The sequence below is a fragment of the Oncorhynchus nerka genome, linkage group LG9a (assembly GCF_034236695.1).
Source record: "Oncorhynchus nerka isolate Pitt River linkage group LG9a, Oner_Uvic_2.0, whole genome shotgun sequence".
NCBI lineage: Eukaryota > Metazoa > Chordata > Actinopteri > Salmoniformes > Salmonidae > Oncorhynchus > Oncorhynchus nerka.
This window is the reverse complement of record NC_088404.1, coordinates 2,396,643-2,418,718: the sequence shown is the minus strand read 5'-3', so window position 1 is coordinate 2,418,718 and position 22,076 is coordinate 2,396,643. Positions and strand designations below refer to the sequence as shown.

Genomic DNA, 22,076 nt, shown 5'->3' with positions numbered 1-22,076 from the left:
TGCATGTCACTCTGCATGTCACTCTGCATGTCACTCTGACTCTGCATGTCACTCTGCATGTCACTCTGCATGTCACTCTGCATGTCACTCTGACTCTGCATGTCACTCTGACTCTGCATGTCACTCTGACTGTCACTCTGACTCTGCATGTCACTCTGACTCTGCATGTCACTCTGACTCTGCATGTCACTCTGACTCTGCATGTCACTCTGACTCTGCATGTCACTCTGCATGTCACTCTGCATGTCACTCTGACTCTGCATGTCACTCTGCATGTCACTCTGACTCTGCATGTCACTCTGCATGTCACTCTGACTCTGCATGTCACTCTGCATGTCACTCTGACTCTGCATGTCACTCTGCATGTCACTCTGCATGTCACTCTGACTCTGCATGTCACTCTGACTCTGCATGTCACTCTGACTCTGCATGTCACTCTGCATGTCACTCTGCATGTCACTCTGCATGTCACTCTGACTCTGCATGTCACTCTGCATGTCACTCTGCATGTCACTCTGACTCTGCATGTCACTCTGCATGTCACTCTGCATGTCACTCTGACTCTGCATGTCACTCTGCATGTCACTCTGACTCTGCATGTCACTCTGCATGTCACTCTGCATGTCACTCTGCATGTCACTCTGACTCTCTATCAGCACCAGACAATAAACTATCAGCACCAGACTATATACTATCAGCACCAGACTATATACTATCATACTATCAGCACCAGACTATATACTATCATACTATCAGCACCAGACTATATACTATCATACTATCAGCACCAGACTATATACTATCATACTATCAGCACCAGACTATATACTGTCATATTATCATATTGTCAGTATTATAATATAGATGTCGTACCTCCAGCACCTCGTCCTGCAGTACTGACAGTATTATAATATAGATGTCGTACCTCCAGCACCTCGTCCTGCAGTACTGACAGTATTATAATATAGATGTCGTACCTCCAGCACCTCGTCCTGCAGTACTGACAGTATTATAATATAGATGTCGTACCTCCAGCACCTCGTCCTGCAGTACTGACAGTATTATAATATAGATGTCGTACCTCCAGCACCTCGTCCTGCAGTACTGACAGTATTATAATATAGATGTCGTACCTCCAGCACCTCGTCCTGCAGTACTGACAGTATTATAATATAGATGCCGTACCTCCAGCACCTCGTGCTGCAGTACTGACAGTATTATAATATAGATGCCGTACCTCCAGCACCTCGTCCTGCAGTACTGACAGTATTATAATATAGATGTCGTACCTCCAGCACCTCGTCCTGCAGTACTGACAGTATTATAATATAGATGTCGTACCTCCAGCACCTCGTCCTGCAGTACTGACAGTATTATAATATAGATGTCGTACCTCCAGCACCTCGTCCTGCAGTACTGACAGTATTATAATATAGATGTCGTACCTCCACCACCTCGTCATGCAGTACTGACAGTATTATAATATAGATGTCGTACCTCCAGCACCTCGTCCTGCAGTACTGACAGTATTATAATATAGATGTCGTACCTCCAGCACCTCGTCCTGCAGTACTGACAGTATTATAATATAGATGTCGTACCTCCAGCACCTCGTCCTGCAGTACTGACAGTATTATAATATAGATGTCGTACCTCCAGCACCTCGTCCTGCAGTACTGACAGTATTATAATATAGATGTCGTACCTCCAGCACCTCGTCCTGCAGTACTGACAGTATTATAATATAGATGTCGTACCTCCAGCACCTCGTGCTGCAGTACTGACAGTATTATAATATAGATGTCGTACCTCCAGCACCTCGTCCTGCAGTACTGACAGTATTATAATATAGATGTCGTACCTCCAGCACCTCGTGCTGCAGTACTGACAGTATTATAATATAGATGTCGTACCTCCAGCACCTCGTCCTGCAGTACTGACAGTATTATAATATAGATGTCGTACCTCCAGCACCTCGTCCTGCAGTACTGACAGTATTATAATATAGATGTCGTACCTCCACCACCTCGTCATGCAGTACTGACAGTATTATAATATAGATGTCGTACCTCCAGCACCTCGTCCTGCAGTACTGACAGTATTATAATATAGATGTCGTACCTCCAGCACCTCGTCCTGCAGTACTGACAGTATTATAATATAGATGTCGTACCTCCAGCACCTCGTCCTGCAGTACTGACAGCATTATAATATAGATGTCGTACCTCCAGCACCTCGTCCTGCAGTACTGACAGTTCGTTGGCATTGCGGGCCACAAAGTGGTAGCGGATCTTGGCATATTTACGGGACGAGGAGGTCAGCCCATTGTTGGACCTGGGACAGGAGACAAATGCATGAGTTATTTCTCGCACAATAAACATTGGCCCAGATTTAGCTACACTTCTGTTACATGGTCTGTATTAACACTACAACAGCGTATACGTTTTATAGCAGCTCAAGAAATAACAATTTGAGAAACATTTTTTGTTAAGTAACGGTAGTAGCAGCATGTAATGTAGAATCACAGTAGTGGTAATCTGGGAAATATAATCCATTTACCCATTCGATGAGTTTAAAGACTGGGTTCCAAACATCTGGAAGAGAGAGAAAATGTTATAGGGCGGCGCACAATCTGACCAGCATCGTCCGGGGAGAGAGCAGGCCGAGGTAGGCCGTCATTGTAAATAAGAATTAGTTCTTAAATAAAGGTTAAATAAATAAATATGTTCTGGACTAGTGTACTTGAAACCCCACCTCTTTAAGGAATAACTAGGATAGGATAAAGTAATCCTTCTCACCCCCCTAAAAAGACCTAGATGCACTATTGTAAAGTGGCTGTTCCACTGGATGTCATAAGGTGAAAGCACCAATTTGTAAGTCGCTCTGGATAAGAGCGTCTGCTAAATGACTTAAATGTAAATGTAAATGTGTTTCTGACTAGTGTGTTTCTGACTAGTGTGTTTCTGACTAGTGTAACACACTGAACTAGTAAATAACTCAAAGTATCTCAAACCTGCATCACTGAAGAAATGTAAACAAACAAATGAAGAACTAACAATGGATGGCTGGGAGGAGTCTGGATGGCTGGGAAAAATCTACTAGAATGACTCAAATGGACAGCAGCCTAAAAATGTACGAGTGTAGAACGTGTGTGTGTCTGTATGTGTGTGTCTGTGTACACACCTCGTCTGACTTGTAGGGGGACAGGAGGTTGGATATGGGGGACCTGGGAGGTTCCCCTGATCCCTCTGTCTCCCACGGGGAGGTCCTGAACAGCTCAGCTGGGGGCTCCCACCCATTCCTGAATTTAGGGAAGTATGTAGGAGCACAGTGGTCCCGCAGCCAGTCCGCTCTGCAAGGGGCAGGGGTCAGGGGTCGGGGGGAGGTTGTTAATGCTGATACAGAGAGTGTATAACAACTTATAAAGTATTGTAACAGCAGGCTGAACAGTTTAACAGCAGGCTGAACAGTTTAACAGCAGGCTGAACAGTTTAACAGCAGGCTGAACAGTTTAACAGCAGGCTGAACAGCTTAACAGCAGGCTGAACAGTATAACAGCAGGCTGAACAGTTTAACAGCAGGCTGAACAGCTTAACAGCAGGCTGAACAGTTTAACAGCAGGCTGAACAGCTTAACAGCAGGCTGAACAGTTTAACAGCAGGCTGAACAGTTTAACAGCAGGCTGAACAGCTTAACAGCAGGCTATTTTCCCCAAACGATTTGAGGGAGCGCGCACAGATCCCAAATTAATACAATCACTAGCATTAAAAAAAAAAAAAAACGTTTTTACTCAATGATTCTGATGCAACAGATCATTTAGCTTAAAATGGTGATAAACTATGAGGCTATTTCTTCACGTTATAAGTGCAGCAATGCGCACACGGCAAGGTTACAAGCGAGAATGTTCCATCAGAGGAAAACACCATTATCAATAGTGATTATGCACCTAATACTTTTATTATAAAGGTGCATTTTAATGGTGAAAATTATCTTCCCCAAACTGGAAACTCACACGTTCTGTATATATACCAGTTAGGCTCTATCTACACTCATTGTAAAGCAGATTAATGTGCTTCATTTTAAGGAGATATTTGGCCACTTTAGTCTGTACGCAGCGTAGTACCTTCCAGAAACCCCACACACTCACCTAGGTCGTGTCCACCCGTCTCCCAGCAGTTCAAAGATGGTCATCTCTTTAGGCGTCAGGTGACCTCTCAGGAAGTCTACTGCATCTCTCGACAGGTGAGGGGAGACCACCGAGCGGGGTAGCTCTGGACTACCACAGGACTGGAGAACCTAGAGGTCAGAGGGTAGAGGACACAGCTCATACACTAGAGCACCTGGAAGTAGCCAGGTGTACTATCAGGCTATGTTACCATGAGAGAGTAGCCAGGTGTACTATCAGGCTATGTTACCATGAGACAGTAACTAGGTGTACTATCAGGCTATGTTACCATGAGAGAGTAGCCAGGTGTACTATCAGGCTATGTTACCATGAGACAGTAACTAGGTGTACTATCAGGCTATGTTACCATGAGACAGTACCCAGGTGTACTGTAAGGCTCTGTTAACATGAGACAGTAACTAGGTGTACTATCAGGCTATGTTACCATGAGAGAGTAACCAGGTGTACTATCAGGCTATGTTACCATGAGACAGTAACTAGGTGTACTATCAGGCTCTGTTGCCATGAGACAGTACCCAGGTGTACTATAAGGCTATGTTGCCATGAGACAGTAACCAGGTGTATTATAAGGCTATGTTACCATGAGACAGTAACCAGGTGTACTATCAAGCTCTGTTGCCATGAGACAGTACCCAGGTGTACTATAAGGCTATGTTGCCATGACACAGTAACCAGGTGTACTATCAAGCTCTGTTGCCATGAGACAGTACCCAGGTGTACTATAAGGCTATGTTGCCATGAGACAGTAACCAGGTGTACTATAAGGCTCTGTTGCCATGAGACAGTACCCAGGTGTACTATCAGGCTCTGTTGCCATGAGACAGTAACCAGGTGTACTATAAGGCTATGTTACCATGAGACAGTAACCAGGTGTACTATAAGGCTATGTTACCATGAGACAGTAACCAGGTGTACTATCAGGCTATGTTGCCATGAGAGAGTAACCAGGTGTACTATAAGGCTATGTTGCCATGACACAGTAACCAGGTGTACTATCAAGCTCTGTTGCCATGAGACAGTACCCAGGTGTACTATAAGGCTATGTTACCATGAGACAGTACCCAGGTGTACTATAAGGCTATGTTGCCATGAGACAGTACCCAGGTGTACTATAAGGCTATGTTACCATGAGACAGTAACCAGGTGTACTATCAGGCTATGTTGCCATGACACAGTAACCAGGTGTACTATCAGGCTCTGTTGCCATGAGACAGTACCCAGGTGTACTATAAGGCTATGTTGCCATGAGACAGTAACCAGGTGTACTATCAGGCTATGTTACCATGAGACAGTAACCAGGTGTACTATCAGGCTATGTTACCATGAGAGAGTAACTAGGTGTACTATCAGGCTCTGTTGCCATGAGACAGTAACCAGGTGTACTATAAGGCTATGTTACCATGAGACAGTAACCAGGTGTACTATAAGGCTATGTTACCATGAGACAGTAACCAGGTGTACTATCAGGCTATGTTGCCATGAGAGAGTAACCAGGTGTACTATAAGGCTATGTTGCCATGACACAGTAACCAGGTGTACTATCAAGCTCTGTTGCCATGAGACAGTACCCAGGTGTACTATAAGGCTATGTTACCATGAGACAGTACCCAGGTGTACTATAAGGCTATGTTGCCATGAGACAGTACCCAGGTGTACTATAAGGCTATGTTACCATGAGACAGTAACCAGGTGTACTATCAGGCTATGTTGCCATGACACAGTAACCAGGTGTACTATCAGGCTCTGTTGCCATGAGACAGTACCCAGGTGTACTATAAGGCTATGTTGCCATGAGACAGTAACCAGGTGTACTATCAGGCTATGTTACCATGAGACAGTAACCAGGTGTACTATCAGGCTATGTTACCATGAGAGAGTAACTAGGTGTACTATCAGGCTCTGTTGCCATGAGACAGTAACCAGGTGTACTATAAGGCTATGTTGCCATGAGAGAGTAACCAGGTGTACTATCAGGCTCTGTTACCATGAGACAGTAACCAGGTGTACTATCAGGCTCTGTTACCATGAGACAGTAACCAGGTGTACTATAAGGCTATGTTACCATGAGACAGTACCCAGGTGTACTGTAAGGCTCTGTTAACATGAGACAGTAACTAGGTGTACTATCAGGCTATGTTACCATGAGAGAGTAACCAGGTGTACTATCAGGCTATGTTACCATGAGACAGTAACTAGGTGTACTATCAGGCTCTGTTGCCATGAGACAGTACCCAGGTGTACTATAAGGCTATGTTGCCATGAGACAGTAACCAGGTGTATTATAAGGCTATGTTACCATGAGACAGTAACCAGGTGTACTATCAAGCTCTGTTGCCATGAGACAGTACCCAGGTGTACTATAAGGCTATGTTGCCATGACACAGTAACCAGGTGTACTATCAAGCTCTGTTGCCATGAGACAGTACCCAGGTGTACTATAAGGCTATGTTGCCATGAGACAGTAACCAGGTGTACTATAAGGCTCTGTTGCCATGAGACAGTACCCAGGTGTACTATCAGGCTCTGTTGCCATGAGACAGTAACCAGGTGTACTATAAGGCTATGTTACCATGAGACAGTAACCAGGTGTACTATAAGGCTATGTTACCATGAGACAGTAACCAGGTGTACTATCAGGCTATGTTGCCATGAGAGAGTAACCAGGTGTACTATAAGGCTATGTTGCCATGACACAGTAACCAGGTGTACTATCAAGCTCTGTTGCCATGAGACAGTACCCAGGTGTACTATAAGGCTATGTTACCATGAGACAGTACCCAGGTGTACTATAAGGCTATGTTGCCATGAGACAGTACCCAGGTGTACTATAAGGCTATGTTACCATGAGACAGTAACCAGGTGTACTATCAGGCTATGTTGCCATGACACAGTAACCAGGTGTACTATCAGGCTCTGTTGCCATGAGACAGTACCCAGGTGTACTATAAGGCTATGTTGCCATGAGACAGTAACCAGGTGTACTATCAGGCTATGTTACCATGAGACAGTAACCAGGTGTACTATCAGGCTATGTTACCATGAGAGAGTAACTAGGTGTACTATCAGGCTCTGTTGCCATGAGACAGTAACCAGGTGTACTATAAGGCTATGTTACCATGAGACAGTAAGCAGGTGTACTATAAGGCTATGTTACCATGAGACAGTAACCAGGTGTACTATCAGGCTATGTTGCCATGAGAGAGTAACCAGGTGTACTATAAGGCTATGTTGCCATGACACAGTAACCAGGTGTACTATCAAGCTCTGTTGCCATGAGACAGTACCCAGGTGTACTATAAGGCTATGTTACCATGAGACAGTACCCAGGTGTACTATAAGGCTATGTTGCCATGAGACAGTACCCAGGTGTACTATAAGGCTATGTTACCATGAGACAGTAACCAGGTGTACTATCAGGCTATGTTGCCATGACACAGTAACCAGGTGTACTATCAGGCTCTGTTGCCATGAGACAGTACCCAGGTGTACTATAAGGCTATGTTGCCATGAGACAGTAACCAGGTGTACTATCAGGCTATGTTACCATGAGACAGTAACCAGGTGTACTATCAGGCTATGTTACCATGAGAGAGTAACTAGGTGTACTATCAGGCTCTGTTGCCATGAGACAGTAACCAGGTGTACTATAAGGCTATGTTGCCATGAGAGAGTAACCAGGTGTACTATCAGGCTCTGTTACCATGAGACAGTAACCAGGTGTACTATCAGGCTCTGTTACCATGAGACAGTAACCAGGTGTACTATAAGGCTATGTTACCATGACACAGTAACCAGGTGTACTATAAGGCTATGTTGCCATGAGAGAGTAACCAGGTGTACTATAAGGCTATGTTGCCATGAGAGAGTAACCAGGTGTACTATCAGGCTATGTTACCATGAGACAGTAACTAGGTGTACTATCAGGCTCTGTTGCCATGAGACAGTACCCAGGTGTACTATAAGGCTCTGTTGCCATGAGACAGTAACCAGGTGTACTATAAGGCTATGTTGCCATGAGACAGTAACCAGGTGTACTATCAGGCTATGTTGCCATGAGACAGTAACCAGGTGTGTCTGTCTCAATAATACACGTCAGGGTTAAGTAAATCTAGTTACCAGGTGTGTCTGTCTCAATAAAACCCGTCAGGGTTAGGTAAATCTAGTTACCAGGTGTGTCTGTCTCAATAAAACCCGTCAGGGTTAGGTAAATCTAGTTACCAGGTGTGTCTGTCTCAATAAAACCCGTCAGGGTTAGGTAAATCTAGTTACCAGGTGTGTCTGTCTCAATAAAACACGTCAGGGTTAGGTAAATCTAGTTACCAGGTGTGTCTGTCTCAATAAAACTCGTCAGGGTTAGGTAAATCTAGTTACCAGGTGTGTCTGTCTCAATAAAACCCGTCAGGGTTAGGTAAATCTAGTTACCAGGTGTGTCTGTCTCAATAAAACACGTCAGGGTTAGGTAAATCTAGTTACCAGGTGTGTCTGTCTCAATAAAACCCGTCAGGGTTAGGTAAATCTATCCTCCATCATTTGGCAATTGTGGTGGTTGCACCTGATGTGGGATATAACCACACTGATCCGGTCTGCTTAGTTCCATGATGGAAGGGTGTGTGTTTGCATGCTAGGTACATCACTCATTAGACTTTCCCCCCTGCAGGAAAGCTACACACACACACACACACACACACACACACACACACACACACACACACACACACACACAAGACAATAGAGGGAAGGGCATGTTGATGACTAGGACAATACAAACATTCAACTGTTCTCCTCCCCATTTCAATAGACTATTATTTGTGTGTGGCGATAACAGTGATTCAGTCAACATTGTGGGGAAGCCTTAATGCTTCCTAAAGCACACAGTGTTCTGATTGGCTGGCCAGACATCATTTAGTAGAAGGCCAAAAGGTACAGACACCATCCATATCATGTCCATTGAGATTTTAGTTGATGTCACTGGCATTTGTTTGATTTAAAAAGACCAGCTGAAAGACCCGTGTCTGATGTTTAGAAACACTCTCCTACCTCATCTGATGGCGGCAACAGTAAGACTTATTTCCTCTGCAAGGACAGAGTACAACACCCAACAATCTCTATCTAAATACAGGCTGGATGATGTCATTATTGCAACCAGATTTGAAACGGTTCAGGTTGTTATCTGGCTGTTTTGTCTCTTCAACCAACTTTCTACCATCTTTGCCTGCTATGAATGCACTCCCTACGAAACATATATATCTCTGTGTATCAGTCAGGTTCTTACCAACTCCAGGGGGCCAAACAGGAAGTGCACCAGCTCAGAAGCACTGGGGTTCTGGATGTGCTTCTTAAGTTTGGCCTGCAGGGGGCAGAGTGACAAATACACACTGTTAGAGACAGTTCACCACAGCTCCGTATAGGAAAGTAGCAGCAAGGTTTCTATTTCAATTCAGTCCATTGGAGAAGTAAACTAAAATATATCTGTCCCAATTCCCTTCGAACCTCCTTGGTCCTTTCATGTTTCCATGTTTATAGATGTAAGCAACATGGTGGAGGCTCCATCACTGGCTTGATTAAACCTTTTAACACCCCTTTAAATCTGTCAACATCAAAAGGTTAGGACCACAGTAAAGGGGTAGGACCACAGTAAAGGGGTAGGACCACAGTAAAGGGGTAGAACCACAGTAAAGGGGTAGGACCACAGTAAAGGGGTAGAACCACAGTAAAGGGGTAGGACCACAGTAAAGGGGTAGGACCACAGTAAAGGGGTAGGACCACAGTAAAGGGGTATAACCACAGTAAAGGGTTAGGACCACAGTAAAGGGTTAGGACCACAGTAAAGGGGTAGGACCACAGTAAAGGGTTAGGACCACAGTAAAGGGGTAGGACCACAGTAAAGGGTTAGGACCACAGTAAAGGGGTAGGACCACAGTAAAGGGTTAGGACCACAGTAAAGGGTTAGAACCACAGTAAAGGGGTAGGACCACAGTAAAGGGGTAGGACCACAGTAAAGGGGTAGGACCACAGTAAAGGGGTAGAACCACAGTAAAGGGTTAGGACCACAGTAAAGGGTTAGGACCACAGTAAAGGGGTAGAACCACAGTAAAGGGGTAGGGAGCGATTTGGTCTCCACTGGTACTAAGGGTTAAGAACATTGGGCCAGTAAGCTGAAGGTTGCTTGTTTGAATGCCTGAGCCGACTAGGTGAAAAATCTGTCAAAGTGACCTTGAGCAAAACCTAACAGTTCCCGTAAGTGGCTCTGGATCAGAGAGTCTGTTAATTAAATGACTCACTACTGTAGTGGCTCTGGATCAGAGAGTCTGTTAATTAAATGACTCACTACTGTAGTGTCTCTGGATCAGAGAGTCTGTTAATTAAATGACTCACTACTGTAGTGGCTCTGGATAAGAGAGTCTGCTAAATGACTCACTACTGTAGTGTTTCTGGATCAGAGAGTCTGCTAAATGACTCACTACTGTAGTGTTTCTGGATCAGAGAGTCTGCTAAATGACTCACTACTGTAGTGCCTCTGGATCAGAGCATCTGCTAATTATTAAATTGTCAGATGTACTATAATGTACATACGCATAATGGAGGTTTGTGCAGGAGGAAGTCCACTCACCAGCAGGTTGAAGGCCAACTTCAGTTTCTGTAGGCTATCAATGAACTCTGCCTCGGAGGGGGGCTTCGCTCTCAGGGTCAGCATGCCGTCTGTCAATAAGCAGACAGACAGGCGAGAGAGACAAACATGCCATGACCACACACAGACTGCTATAGAGTTATTAATCCAACAGATCTTGTGTCCTTTCTGTCGTCCTGTGAACCCCGTTCATTGCTGGTCGCAGCTATTAATAGTAGTATCAAGATTAACATACAGGCTTCACACAAGGCAGGGGAGAGGGGTCAGATGGGCAGAGTCAACATAACACGCCTATCTAGCTGTGTTGATTGCGTCCGCATAGAATCATCTGTTCAGATTTGCATTCAGAATTTAGAACTGTATAGCCAGGTCAAAAATGAAATCTGACAAGATCAAGATCAATATTTAATTAATTTTTTCTAATTCCACACAGACCATCTGAGAAATTGTAGACTCATTCCAACTGATTTTAGTCCATATGTGACCAGTTTAGAATATTCAACGTATTCAACATCGGCTACCCATTTTTCACCCAGATCAAGGTGTCTTTGATCAGAAGGTAATCATGGACTTCAGGAACCAGCAGAGGGAGGACCCCCCCCTTATCCACATCGACAGGACAGCAGTGGAGAAGGTGGAAAATGTTAAGTTCCTCGGCGTACACATCACGGACAACCTGAAATGGTCCACCCACACAGACAGCGTGGAGAAGAAGGCACAACAGCGCCTCTTCAACCCCAGGAGGCTGAAGAAATTTGGCTTGTCACCTAAAACCCTCACAAACTTTTACAGACAACTTCACCACCCACAACCGCAAGGCTCTCCAGAAGGTAGTGTGGTCTGCACAACGCATCACCGGGGGGCAAACTACCTGCCCTCCAGGACACCTACACCACCCGATGTCACAGGAAGGCCATAAAGATCATCAAGGACAATAACCACCCGAGCCACTGCCTGTTCACCCCGCTACCATCCAGAAGGCGAGGTCAGTACAGGTGCATCAAAGCAGGGACCGAGAGACTGAAAAACATCTTGTATCTCAAGGCAATTAGACTGCTAAACAGCCACCACTAGCACAGAGCGGCTGCTGCCTATATACAGACTTGATATCATTGGCCACTTTGATAAATGGAACACTAGTCACCTTTAATAATGTGTACATATCTTACATTACTCATCTCATATGTATATACTGTATTCTATAACACCTATTGCATCTTGCCTATGCTGCTCTGTCATTGTTCATCCATTTATTTCTATGTATATATTCTTATTTCATTCCTTTACTTAGATTTGTGTGTATAAGGTAGTTGTTGAGAAATTGTTAGATTACTTGTTAGATATAACTGCACGTGTCGGAACTAGAAGCACAAGAATGTCGCTATACTCGCATTACATGTGTATGTGACCAACAAAATGTGTTTTGATTTTATTTGAATACAAGTCATAGTAAGGACAAGAAGCTCTCCACAGCTATAGATTACATCATCGATAGTGGACAAAACTATCATTCAAGATAAACTCTCCATCATCTCTATAGATTACATCATAGATAGTGGACAATACCATAATCCAAGATGAGCTCTCCATCATCTCTATAGATTACATCATAGATAGTGGACAATACCATAATCCAAGATGAGCTCTCCATCATCTCTATAGATTACATCATAGATAGTGGACAATACCATAATCCAAGATGAGCTCTCCATCATCTCTATAGATTACATCATAGATAGTGGACAATACCATCATTCAAGATGAGCTCTCCATCATCTCTATAGATTACATCATAGATAGTGGACAATACCATCATTCAAGATGAGCTCTCCATCATCTCTATAGATTACATCATAGATAGTGGACAATACCATCATTCAAGATGAGCTCTCCATCATCTCTATAGATTACATCATAGATAGTGGACAATACCATCATTCAAGATGAGCTCTCCATCATCTCTATAGATTACATCATAGATAGTGGACAATACCATCATTCAAGATGAGCTCTCCATCATCTCTATAGATTACATCATAGATAGTGGACAATACCATCATTCAAGAAAGACAGTTCAATTGATGAAAGAGTTAAAGAGAAGGTATAATACAAGAGAACATAGAAAGTGTTAGTGGACAATATGTGTCATATTGTCAGTTGACCAGAAGAAGAGGAGACAGACCTGCTGGGCCTTTCTTCTTACTCTTCTTACTCTTGTTGCGCTGGTTGAGCTGAGAGAACGCCTCCGCAGCCTTCTGCAGCCGAGCCACAAAGACCTCAATGTCATCCAGGGAACAGTTCAGGATTTGCTAAAAGAGAAAGAAAGAAAGCCTAATGAGTGATGGCTGACCACCAAGTTAGCAAGATCAAATCTGATTTAGGCACAGTTCAGAATGTCCTGCAGGGGAAAGCCTAATGAGTGATGGCTGACCACTAAGTTAGCATGATCAAATCTGATTTAGGCACAGTTCAGAATGTCCTGCAGGGGAAAGCCTAATGAGTGATGGCTGACCACCAAGTTAGCAAGATCAAATCTGATTTAGGCACAGTTCAGAATGTCCTGCAGGGGAAAGCCTAATGAGTGATGGCTGACCACCAAGTTAGCATGATCAAATCTGATTTAGGCACAGTTCAGAATGTCCTGCAGGGGAAAGCCTAATGAGTGATGGCTGACCACCAAGTTAGCATGATCAAATCTGATTTAGGCACAGTTCAGAATGTCCTGCAGGGGAAAGCCTAATGAGTGATGGCTGACCACCAAGTTAGCATGATCAAATCTGATTTAGGCACAGTTCAGAATGTCCTGCAGGGGAAAGCCTAATGAGTGATTTATCGACCATGCAAGAGAACAATACACACAGCAGAGTAACTACTAATAGACAGATCTACAGGCGCTAAGCAAGTAACAGAAATAACTACACTGAAATCAAAATAGAAAAGCAACATTAAAGTGTTAATGTGTTGTTCCCATGTTTCATGAGCTGAAATAAAAGATACCAGAAATGTTCCATACGCACAAAAAAAAGTTATTTCTCTCAAATTTTGTGCACAAATTTGTTTACGTCACTGTTAGTGAGCATTTATCCTTCGCCAAGATAATCCACCCACCTGACAGGTGTAGCATATCAAGAAGCTGATTAAACAGCATGATCATTACACAGGTGCACCTTGTGCTGGTGACAATAAAAAGCCACTCAATAAATGTGCAGTTTTGTCACACCACACAGATGTCACTAACAGGGACCTAAACACATTTCCCTTAGACCGCTGCGCCACTGTTTTGATAATTGAATGTTAATTTCTCCACCATAAGCCGCCTCCAACGTCGTTTTAGAGAATTTGGCAGTACGTTCAACCGGCCTCACAACCGCAGTGGGGTGTGGTTATGGGATGGACATACATAAGCTACGGACAATTGTATTTTATCGATTGCAATTTGAATGCAGAGAAATACAATGACGAGATCTTGAGGCCCATTGTTGTGCCATTCATCCTCCGCCATCATCTCATGTTTCAGCGGGATAATACACGGCCCCGTGTCACAAGGATCTGGATTCCTGGAAGCTGAAAACGTTCCACAGGACACAATCAACAGCCTGATCAACTCTATGTTGGCTGTTGATTGTGTCCCACTGTATGAGGCAAATGGTCCACGCCAGATACTGACTGGGTGTCTGATCCACAGCAGATACTGACTGGGTGTCTGATCCACACCAGATACTGACTGGGTGTCTGATCCACACCAGATACTGACTGGGTGTCTGATCCACAGCAGATACTGACTGGGTGTCTGATCCACAGCAGATACTGAGTGGGTGTCTGATCCACAGCAGATACTGACTGGGTGTCTGATCCACAGCAGATACTGACTGGGTGTCTGATCCACAGCAGATACTGACTGGGTGTCTGATCCACAGCAGATACTGACTGGGTGTCTGATCCACAGCAGATACTGACTGGGTGTCTGATCCACAGCAGATACTGACTGGGTGTCTGATCCACAGCAGATACTGACTGGGTGTCTGATCCACACCAGATACTGACTGGGTGTCTGATCCACACCAGATACTGACTGGGTGTCTGATCCACGCCAGATACTGACTGGGTGTCTGATCCACAGCAGATACTGACTGGGTGTCTGATCCATGCCAGATACTGACTGGGTGTCTGATCCACACCAGATACTGACTGGGTGTCTGATCCACACCAGATACTGACTGGGTGTCTGATCCATGCCAGATACTGACTGGGTGTCTGATCCACACCAGATACTGACTGGGTGTCTGATCAATGCCAGATACTGACTGGGTGTCTGATCCACAGCAGATACTGACTGGGTGTCTGATCCATGCCAGATACTGACTGGGTGTCTGATCCACACCAGATACTGACTGGGTGTCTGATCCACACCAGATACTGACTGGGTGTCTGATCCACACCAGATACTGACTGGGTGTCTGATCCACGCCCATACTTTTCTTTTTAAAGATATCTGTGACCGACAGTCATGTGCAATCCATAGATTAGGGTCTAATGAATGTATTTAAATGGACTGATTTCCTCATATGAACTGTAACTCAGTTAAGTCTTTGAAACTGTTGTGTTTCTATTTATGTTAAGATTAGAGGTGGTAAAAGAGATTTAAAAAGGGAGGCAGCAATGAGTGCCTTTCTGCAGGACCGATAGAGACGCGTGTTATATTATATATTATAGCTAGGATCAGTATGTAGGTCACAAGGTGTGACAGTGGAACTCACCACGTCCTTCTCAATACGCTGGGCCAGCTTTTCATGGGACTCTGGGTCCTGCTGTGCGGAGCCTCGTCTTTCCACGTCTAACAGACACAGTCAGAGTCTACTTTATTTATTCATATACAACAACAACAACGATAACAGTTAATCATGGTTATAATAGTATGTGTGTGTGTGTGTGTGTGTGTGTGTGTATCAGTGTGTCAGTGTGAGGGCCCTGGTGCCAGGAAAATAACCTCTCCCTCAATGTCAACAAACGAAGGAGCTGATTGTGGACTTTAGGAGACAGTAGAGGGAGAAGGCCCCCATACACCTGGACGGGGCAACAGCATCTATCTCAAGGCCATCAGACTGTTAAATAGCCATCACTAGCCATTCCACCCGGTTACTCAACCCTGCACCTTAGAGGCTGCTGCCTTATGTACATAGACATGGAGTCACTGGCCACTTTAATAATGGAACACTGGTCAGAATGGTTCCATACTGCTTTACTCATCTAATATGTATATATATATTATATTATATTCTACTGGTGTCTGTGTGTATATACTGTATTCTATTCTACTGGTGTCTGTGTGTATATACTGTATTCTATTCTACTGGTGTCTGTGTGTGTATATACTGTATTCTATTCTACTGGAGCTTGGAACACAAGCATTTAGTTAGATATTACTGTTGGAGCTAGGAACACAAGCATTTAGTTAGATATTACTGTGGGAGCTAGGAACACAAGCATTTAGTTAGATATTACTGCACTGTTGGAGCTAGGAACACAAGCATTTAGTTAGATATTACTGTTGGAGCTAGGAACACAAGCATTTAGTTAGATATTACTGCACTGTTGGAGCTAGGAACACAATCATTTAGTTAGATATTACTGTTGGAGCTAGAAACACAAGCATTTAGTTAGATATTACTGTGGGAGCTAGGAACACAAGCATTTAGTTAGATATTACTGCACTGTTGGAGCTGGGAACACAAGCATTTAGTTAGATACTACTGCACTGTTGGAGCTGGGAACACAAGCATTTAGTTAGATATTACTGCACTGTTGGAGCTAGGAACACAAGCATTTAGTTAGATACTACTGCACTGTTGGAGCTGGGAACACAAGCATTTAGTTAGATACTACTGTGGGAGCTAGGAACACAAGCATTTAGTTAGATATTACTGCACTGTTGGAGCTAGGAACACAAGCATTTAGTTAGATATTACTGTTGGAGCTAGGAACACAAGCATTTAGTTAGATATTACTGCACTGTTGGAGCTAGGAACACAAGCATTTAGTTAGATATTACTGTTGGAGCTAGAAACACAAGCATTTAGTTAGATACTACTGTGGGAGCTAGGAACACAAGCATTTAGTTAGATATTACTGTGGGAGCTAGGAACACAAGCATTTAGTTAGATATTACTGCACTGTTGGAGCTGGGAACACAAGCATTTAGTTAGATACTACTGCACTGTTGGAGCTGGGAACACAAGCATTTAGTTAGATATTACTGCACTGTTGGAGCTAGGAACACAAGCATTTAGTTAGATACTACTGCACTGTTGGAGCTGGGAACACAAGCATTTAGTTAGATACTACTGTGGGAGCTAGGAACACAAGCATTTAGTTAGATATTACTGCACTGTTGGAGCTGGGAACACAAGCATTTAGTTAGATACTACTGCACTGTTGGAGCTGGGAACACAAGCATTTAGTTAGATATTACTGCACTGTTGGAGCTAGGAACACAAGCATTTAGTTAGATATTACTGCACTGTTGGAGCTAGGAACACAAGCATTTAGTTAGATACTACTGCACTGGTGGGAGCTAGGACCACAAGCATTTAGTTAGATACTACTGCACTGTTCGAGCTAGGAACACAAGCATTTAGTTAGATACTACTGCACTGTTGGAGCTAGGAACACAAGCATTTAGTTAGATACTACTGCACTGTTGGAGCTAGAAACACAAGCATTTAGTTAGATACTACTGCACTGTTGGAGCTAGGAACACAAGCATTTAGTTAGATATTACTGTTGGAGCTGGGAATGCAACCATTTAGTTAGATACTACTGCACTGTTGGAGCTGGGAATGCAACCATTTAGTTAGATACTACTGCACTGTTGGAGCTGGGAACACAAACATTTAGTTAGATACTACTACACTGTTGGAGCTGGGAACACAAGCATTTAGTTAGATATTACTGTTGGAGCTAGGAACACAGGCATTTAGTTAGATACTACTGTTGGAGCTGGGAATGCAACCATTTAGTTAGATACTACTACACTGTTGGAGCTGGGAACACAAGCATTTAGTTAGATATTACTGTTGGAGCTAGGAACACAGGCATTTAGTTAGATACTACTGTTGGAGCTGGGAATGCAACCATTTAGTTAGATACTACTGCACTGTTGGAGCTGGGAACACAAGCATTTAGTTAGATATTACTGTTGGAGCTAGGAACACAAGCATTTAGTTAGATATTACTGCACTGTTGGAGCTGGGAACACAAGCATTTAGTTAGATACTACTGCACTGTTGGAGCTGGGAACACAAGCATTTAGTTAGATATTACTGCACTGTTGGAGCTAGGAACACAAGCATTTAGTTAGATACTACTGCACTGTTGGAGCTGGGAACACAAGCATTTAGTTAGATACTACTGTGGGAGCTAGGAACACAAGCATTTAGTTAGATATTACTGCACTGTTGGAGCTGGGAACACAAGCATTTAGTTAGATACTACTGCACTGTTGGAGCTGGGAACACAAGCATTTAGTTAGATATTACTGCACTGTTGGAGCTAGGAACACAAGCATTTAGTTAGATATTACTGCACTGTTGGAGCTAGGAACACAAGCATTTAGTTAGATACTACTGCACTGGTGGGAGCTAGGACCACAAGCATTTAGTTAGATACTACTGTGGGAGCTAGGAACACAAGCATTTAGTTAGATATTACTGCACTGTTGGAGCTGGGAACACAAGCATTTAGTTAGATACTACTGCACTGTTGGAGCTGGGAACACAAGCATTTAGTTAGATATTACTGCACTGTTGGAGCTAGGAACACAAGCATTTAGTTAGATATTACTGCACTGTTGGAGCTAGGAACACAAGCATTTAGTTAGATACTACTGCACTGGTGGGAGCTAGGACCACAAGCATTTAGTTAGATACTACTGCACTGTTGGAGCTAGGAACACAAGCATTTAGTTAGATACTACTGCACTGTTGGAGCTAGGAACACAAGCATTTAGTTAGATACTACTGCACTGTTGGAGCTAGGAACACAAGCATTTAGTTAGATATTACTGTTGGAGCTGGGAATGCAACCATTTAGTTAGATACTACTGCACTGTTGGAGCTGGGAATGCAACCATTTAGTTAGATACTACTGCACTGTTGGAGCTGGGAACACAAGCATTTAGTTAGATACTACTGCACTGTTGGAGCTAGGAACACAAGCATTTAGTTAGATATTACTGTTGGAGCTGGGAATGCAACCATTTAGTTAGATACTACTGCACTGTTGGAGCTGGGAATGCAACCATTTAGTTAGATACTACTGCACTGTTGGAGCTGGGAACACAAACATTTAGTTAGATACTACTACACTGTTGGAGCTGGGAACACAAGCATTTAGTTAGATACTACTGCACTGTTGGAGCTGGGAACACAAGCATTTAGTTAGATATTACTGCACTGTTGGAGCTAGGAACACAAGCATTTAGTTAGATACTACTGCACTGTTGGAGCTGGGAACACAAGCATTTAGTTAGATACTACTGTGGGAGCTAGGAACACAAGCATTTAGTTAGATATTACTGCACTGTTGGAGCTAGGAACACAAGCATTTAGTTAGATATTACTGTTGGAGCTAGGAACACAAGCATTTAGTTAGATATTACTGCACTTTGGAGCTAGGAACACAAGCATTTAGTTAGATATTACTGTTGGAGCTAGAAACACAAGCATTTAGTTAGATACTACTGTGGGAGCTAGGAACACAAGCATTTAGTTAGATATTACTGTGGGAGCTAGGAACACAAGCATTTAGTTAGATATTACTGCACTGTTGGAGCTGGGAACACAAGCATTTAGTTAGATACTACTGCACTGTTGGAGCTGGGAACACAAGCATTTAGTTAGATATTACTGCACTGTTGGAGCTAGGAACACAAGCATTTAGTTAGATACTACTGCACTGTTGGAGCTGGGAACACAAGCATTTAGTTAGATACTACTGTGGGAGCTAGGAACACAAGCATTTAGTTAGATATTACTGCACTGTTGGAGCTGGGAACACAAGCATTTAGTTAGATACTACTGCACTGTTGGAGCTGGGAACACAAGCATTTAGTTAGATATTACTGCACTGTTGGAGCTAGGAACACAAGCATTTAGTTAGATATTACTGCACTGTTGGAGCTAGGAACACAAGCATTTAGTTAGATACTACTGCACTGGTGGGAGCTAGGACCACAAGCATTTAGTTAGATACTACTGCACTGTTCGAGCTAGGAACACAAGCATTTAGTTAGATACTACTGCACTGTTGGAGCTAGGAACACAAGCATTTAGTTAGATACTACTGCACTGTTGGAGCTAGAAACACAAGCATTTAGTTAGATACTACTGCACTGTTGGAGCTAGGAACACAAGCATTTAGTTAGATATTACTGTTGGAGCTGGGAATGCAACCATTTAGTTAGATACTACTGCACTGTTGGAGCTGGGAATGCAACCATTTAGTTAGATACTACTGCACTGTTGGAGCTGGGAACACAAACATTTAGTTAGATACTACTACACTGTTGGAGCTGGGAACACAAGCATTTAGTTAGATATTACTGTTGGAGCTAGGAACACAGGCATTTAGTTAGATACTACTGTTGGAGCTGGGAATGCAACCATTTAGTTAGATACTACTACACTGTTGGAGCTGGGAACACAAGCATTTAGTTAGATATTACTGTTGGAGCTAGGAACACAGGCATTTAGTTAGATACTACTGTTGGAGCTGGGAATGCAACCATTTAGTTAGATACTACTGCACTGTTGGAGCTGGGAACACAAGCATTTAGTTAGATATTACTGTTGGAGCTAGGAACACAAGCATTTAGTTAGATATTACTGCACTGTTGGAGCTGGGAACACAAGCATTTAGTTAGATACTACTGCACTGTTGGAGCTGGGAACACAAGCATTTAGTTAGATATTACTGCACTGTTGGAGCTAGGAACACAAGCATTTAGTTAGATACTACTGCACTGTTGGAGCTGGGAACACAAGCATTTAGTTAGATACTACTGTGGGAGCTAGGAACACAAGCATTTAGTTAGATATTACTGCACTGTTGGAGCTGGGAACACAAGCATTTAGTTAGATACTACTGCACTGTTGGAGCTGGGAACACAAGCATTTAGTTAGATATTACTGCACTGTTGGAGCTAGGAACACAAGCATTTAGTTAGATATTACTGCACTGTTGGAGCTAGGAACACAAGCATTTAGTTAGATACTACTGCACTGGTGGGAGCTAGGACCACAATCATTTAGTTAGATACTACTGTGGGAGCTAGGAACACAAGCATTTAGTTAGATATTACTGCACTGTTGGAGCTGGGAACACAAGCATTTAGTTAGATACTACTGCACTGTTGGAGCTGGGAACACAAGCATTTAGTTAGATATTACTGCACTGTTGGAGCTAGGAACACAAGCATTTAGTTAGATATTACTGCACTGTTGGAGCTAGGAACACAAGCATTTAGTTAGATACTACTGCACTGGTGGGAGCTAGGACCACAAGCATTTAGTTAGATACTACTGCACTGTTGGAGCTAGGAACACAAGCATTTAGTTAGATACTACTGCACTGTTGGAGCTAGGAACACAAGCATTTAGTTAGATACTACTGCACTGTTGGAGCTAGGAACACAAGCATTTAGTTAGATATTACTGTTGGAGCTGGGAATGCAACCATTTAGTTAGATACTACTGCACTGTTGGAGCTGGGAATGCAACCATTTAGTTAGATACTACTGCACTGTTGGAGCTGGGAACACAAGCATTTAGTTAGATACTACTGCACTGTTGGAGCTAGGAACACAAGCATTTAGTTAGATATTACTGTTGGAGCTGGGAATGCAACCATTTAGTTAGATACTACTGCACTGTTGGAGCTGGGAATGCAACCATTTAGTTAGATACTACTGCACTGTTGGAGCTGGGAACACAAACATTTAGTTAGATACTACTACACTGTTGGAGCTGGGAACACAAGCATTTAGTTAGATATTACTGTTGGAGCTAGGAACACAGGCATTTAGTTAGATACTACTGTTGGAGCTGGGAATGCAACCATTTAGTTAGATACTACTACACTGTTGGAGCTGGGAACACAAGCATTTAGTTAGATATTACTGTTGGAGCTAGGAACACAGGCATTTAGTTAGATACTACTGTTGGAGCTGGGAATGCAACCATTTAGTTAGATACTACTGCACTGTTG

The 22,076-nt window shown here is 43.2% G+C and overlaps 1 protein-coding gene across 2 annotated transcripts in view; it reads right to left on the bottom strand.

Moving 5' to 3' along the window:
- The window catches only part of eps8l2 (EPS8 signaling adaptor L2), a 125,528-nt gene that overhangs the window by 16,492 nt on the left and 86,960 nt on the right, over nt 1-22,076 (bottom strand). For both annotated transcript variants that reach the window (XM_065022194.1, XM_065022193.1), the window contains 8 exons: nt 15,572-15,648; nt 12,997-13,123; nt 10,797-10,885; nt 9,459-9,533; nt 4,148-4,296; nt 3,184-3,352; nt 2,560-2,594; nt 2,226-2,334 (listed from right to left, as the gene is read on the bottom strand). In XM_065022194.1, coding sequence (XP_064878266.1) covers nt 2,226-2,334; nt 2,560-2,594; nt 3,184-3,352; nt 4,148-4,296; nt 9,459-9,533; nt 10,797-10,885; nt 12,997-13,123; nt 15,572-15,648 — 830 coding nt within the window. The remainder of the gene's footprint in view (nt 1-2,225; nt 2,335-2,559; nt 2,595-3,183; nt 3,353-4,147; nt 4,297-9,458; nt 9,534-10,796; nt 10,886-12,996; nt 13,124-15,571; nt 15,649-22,076) is intronic.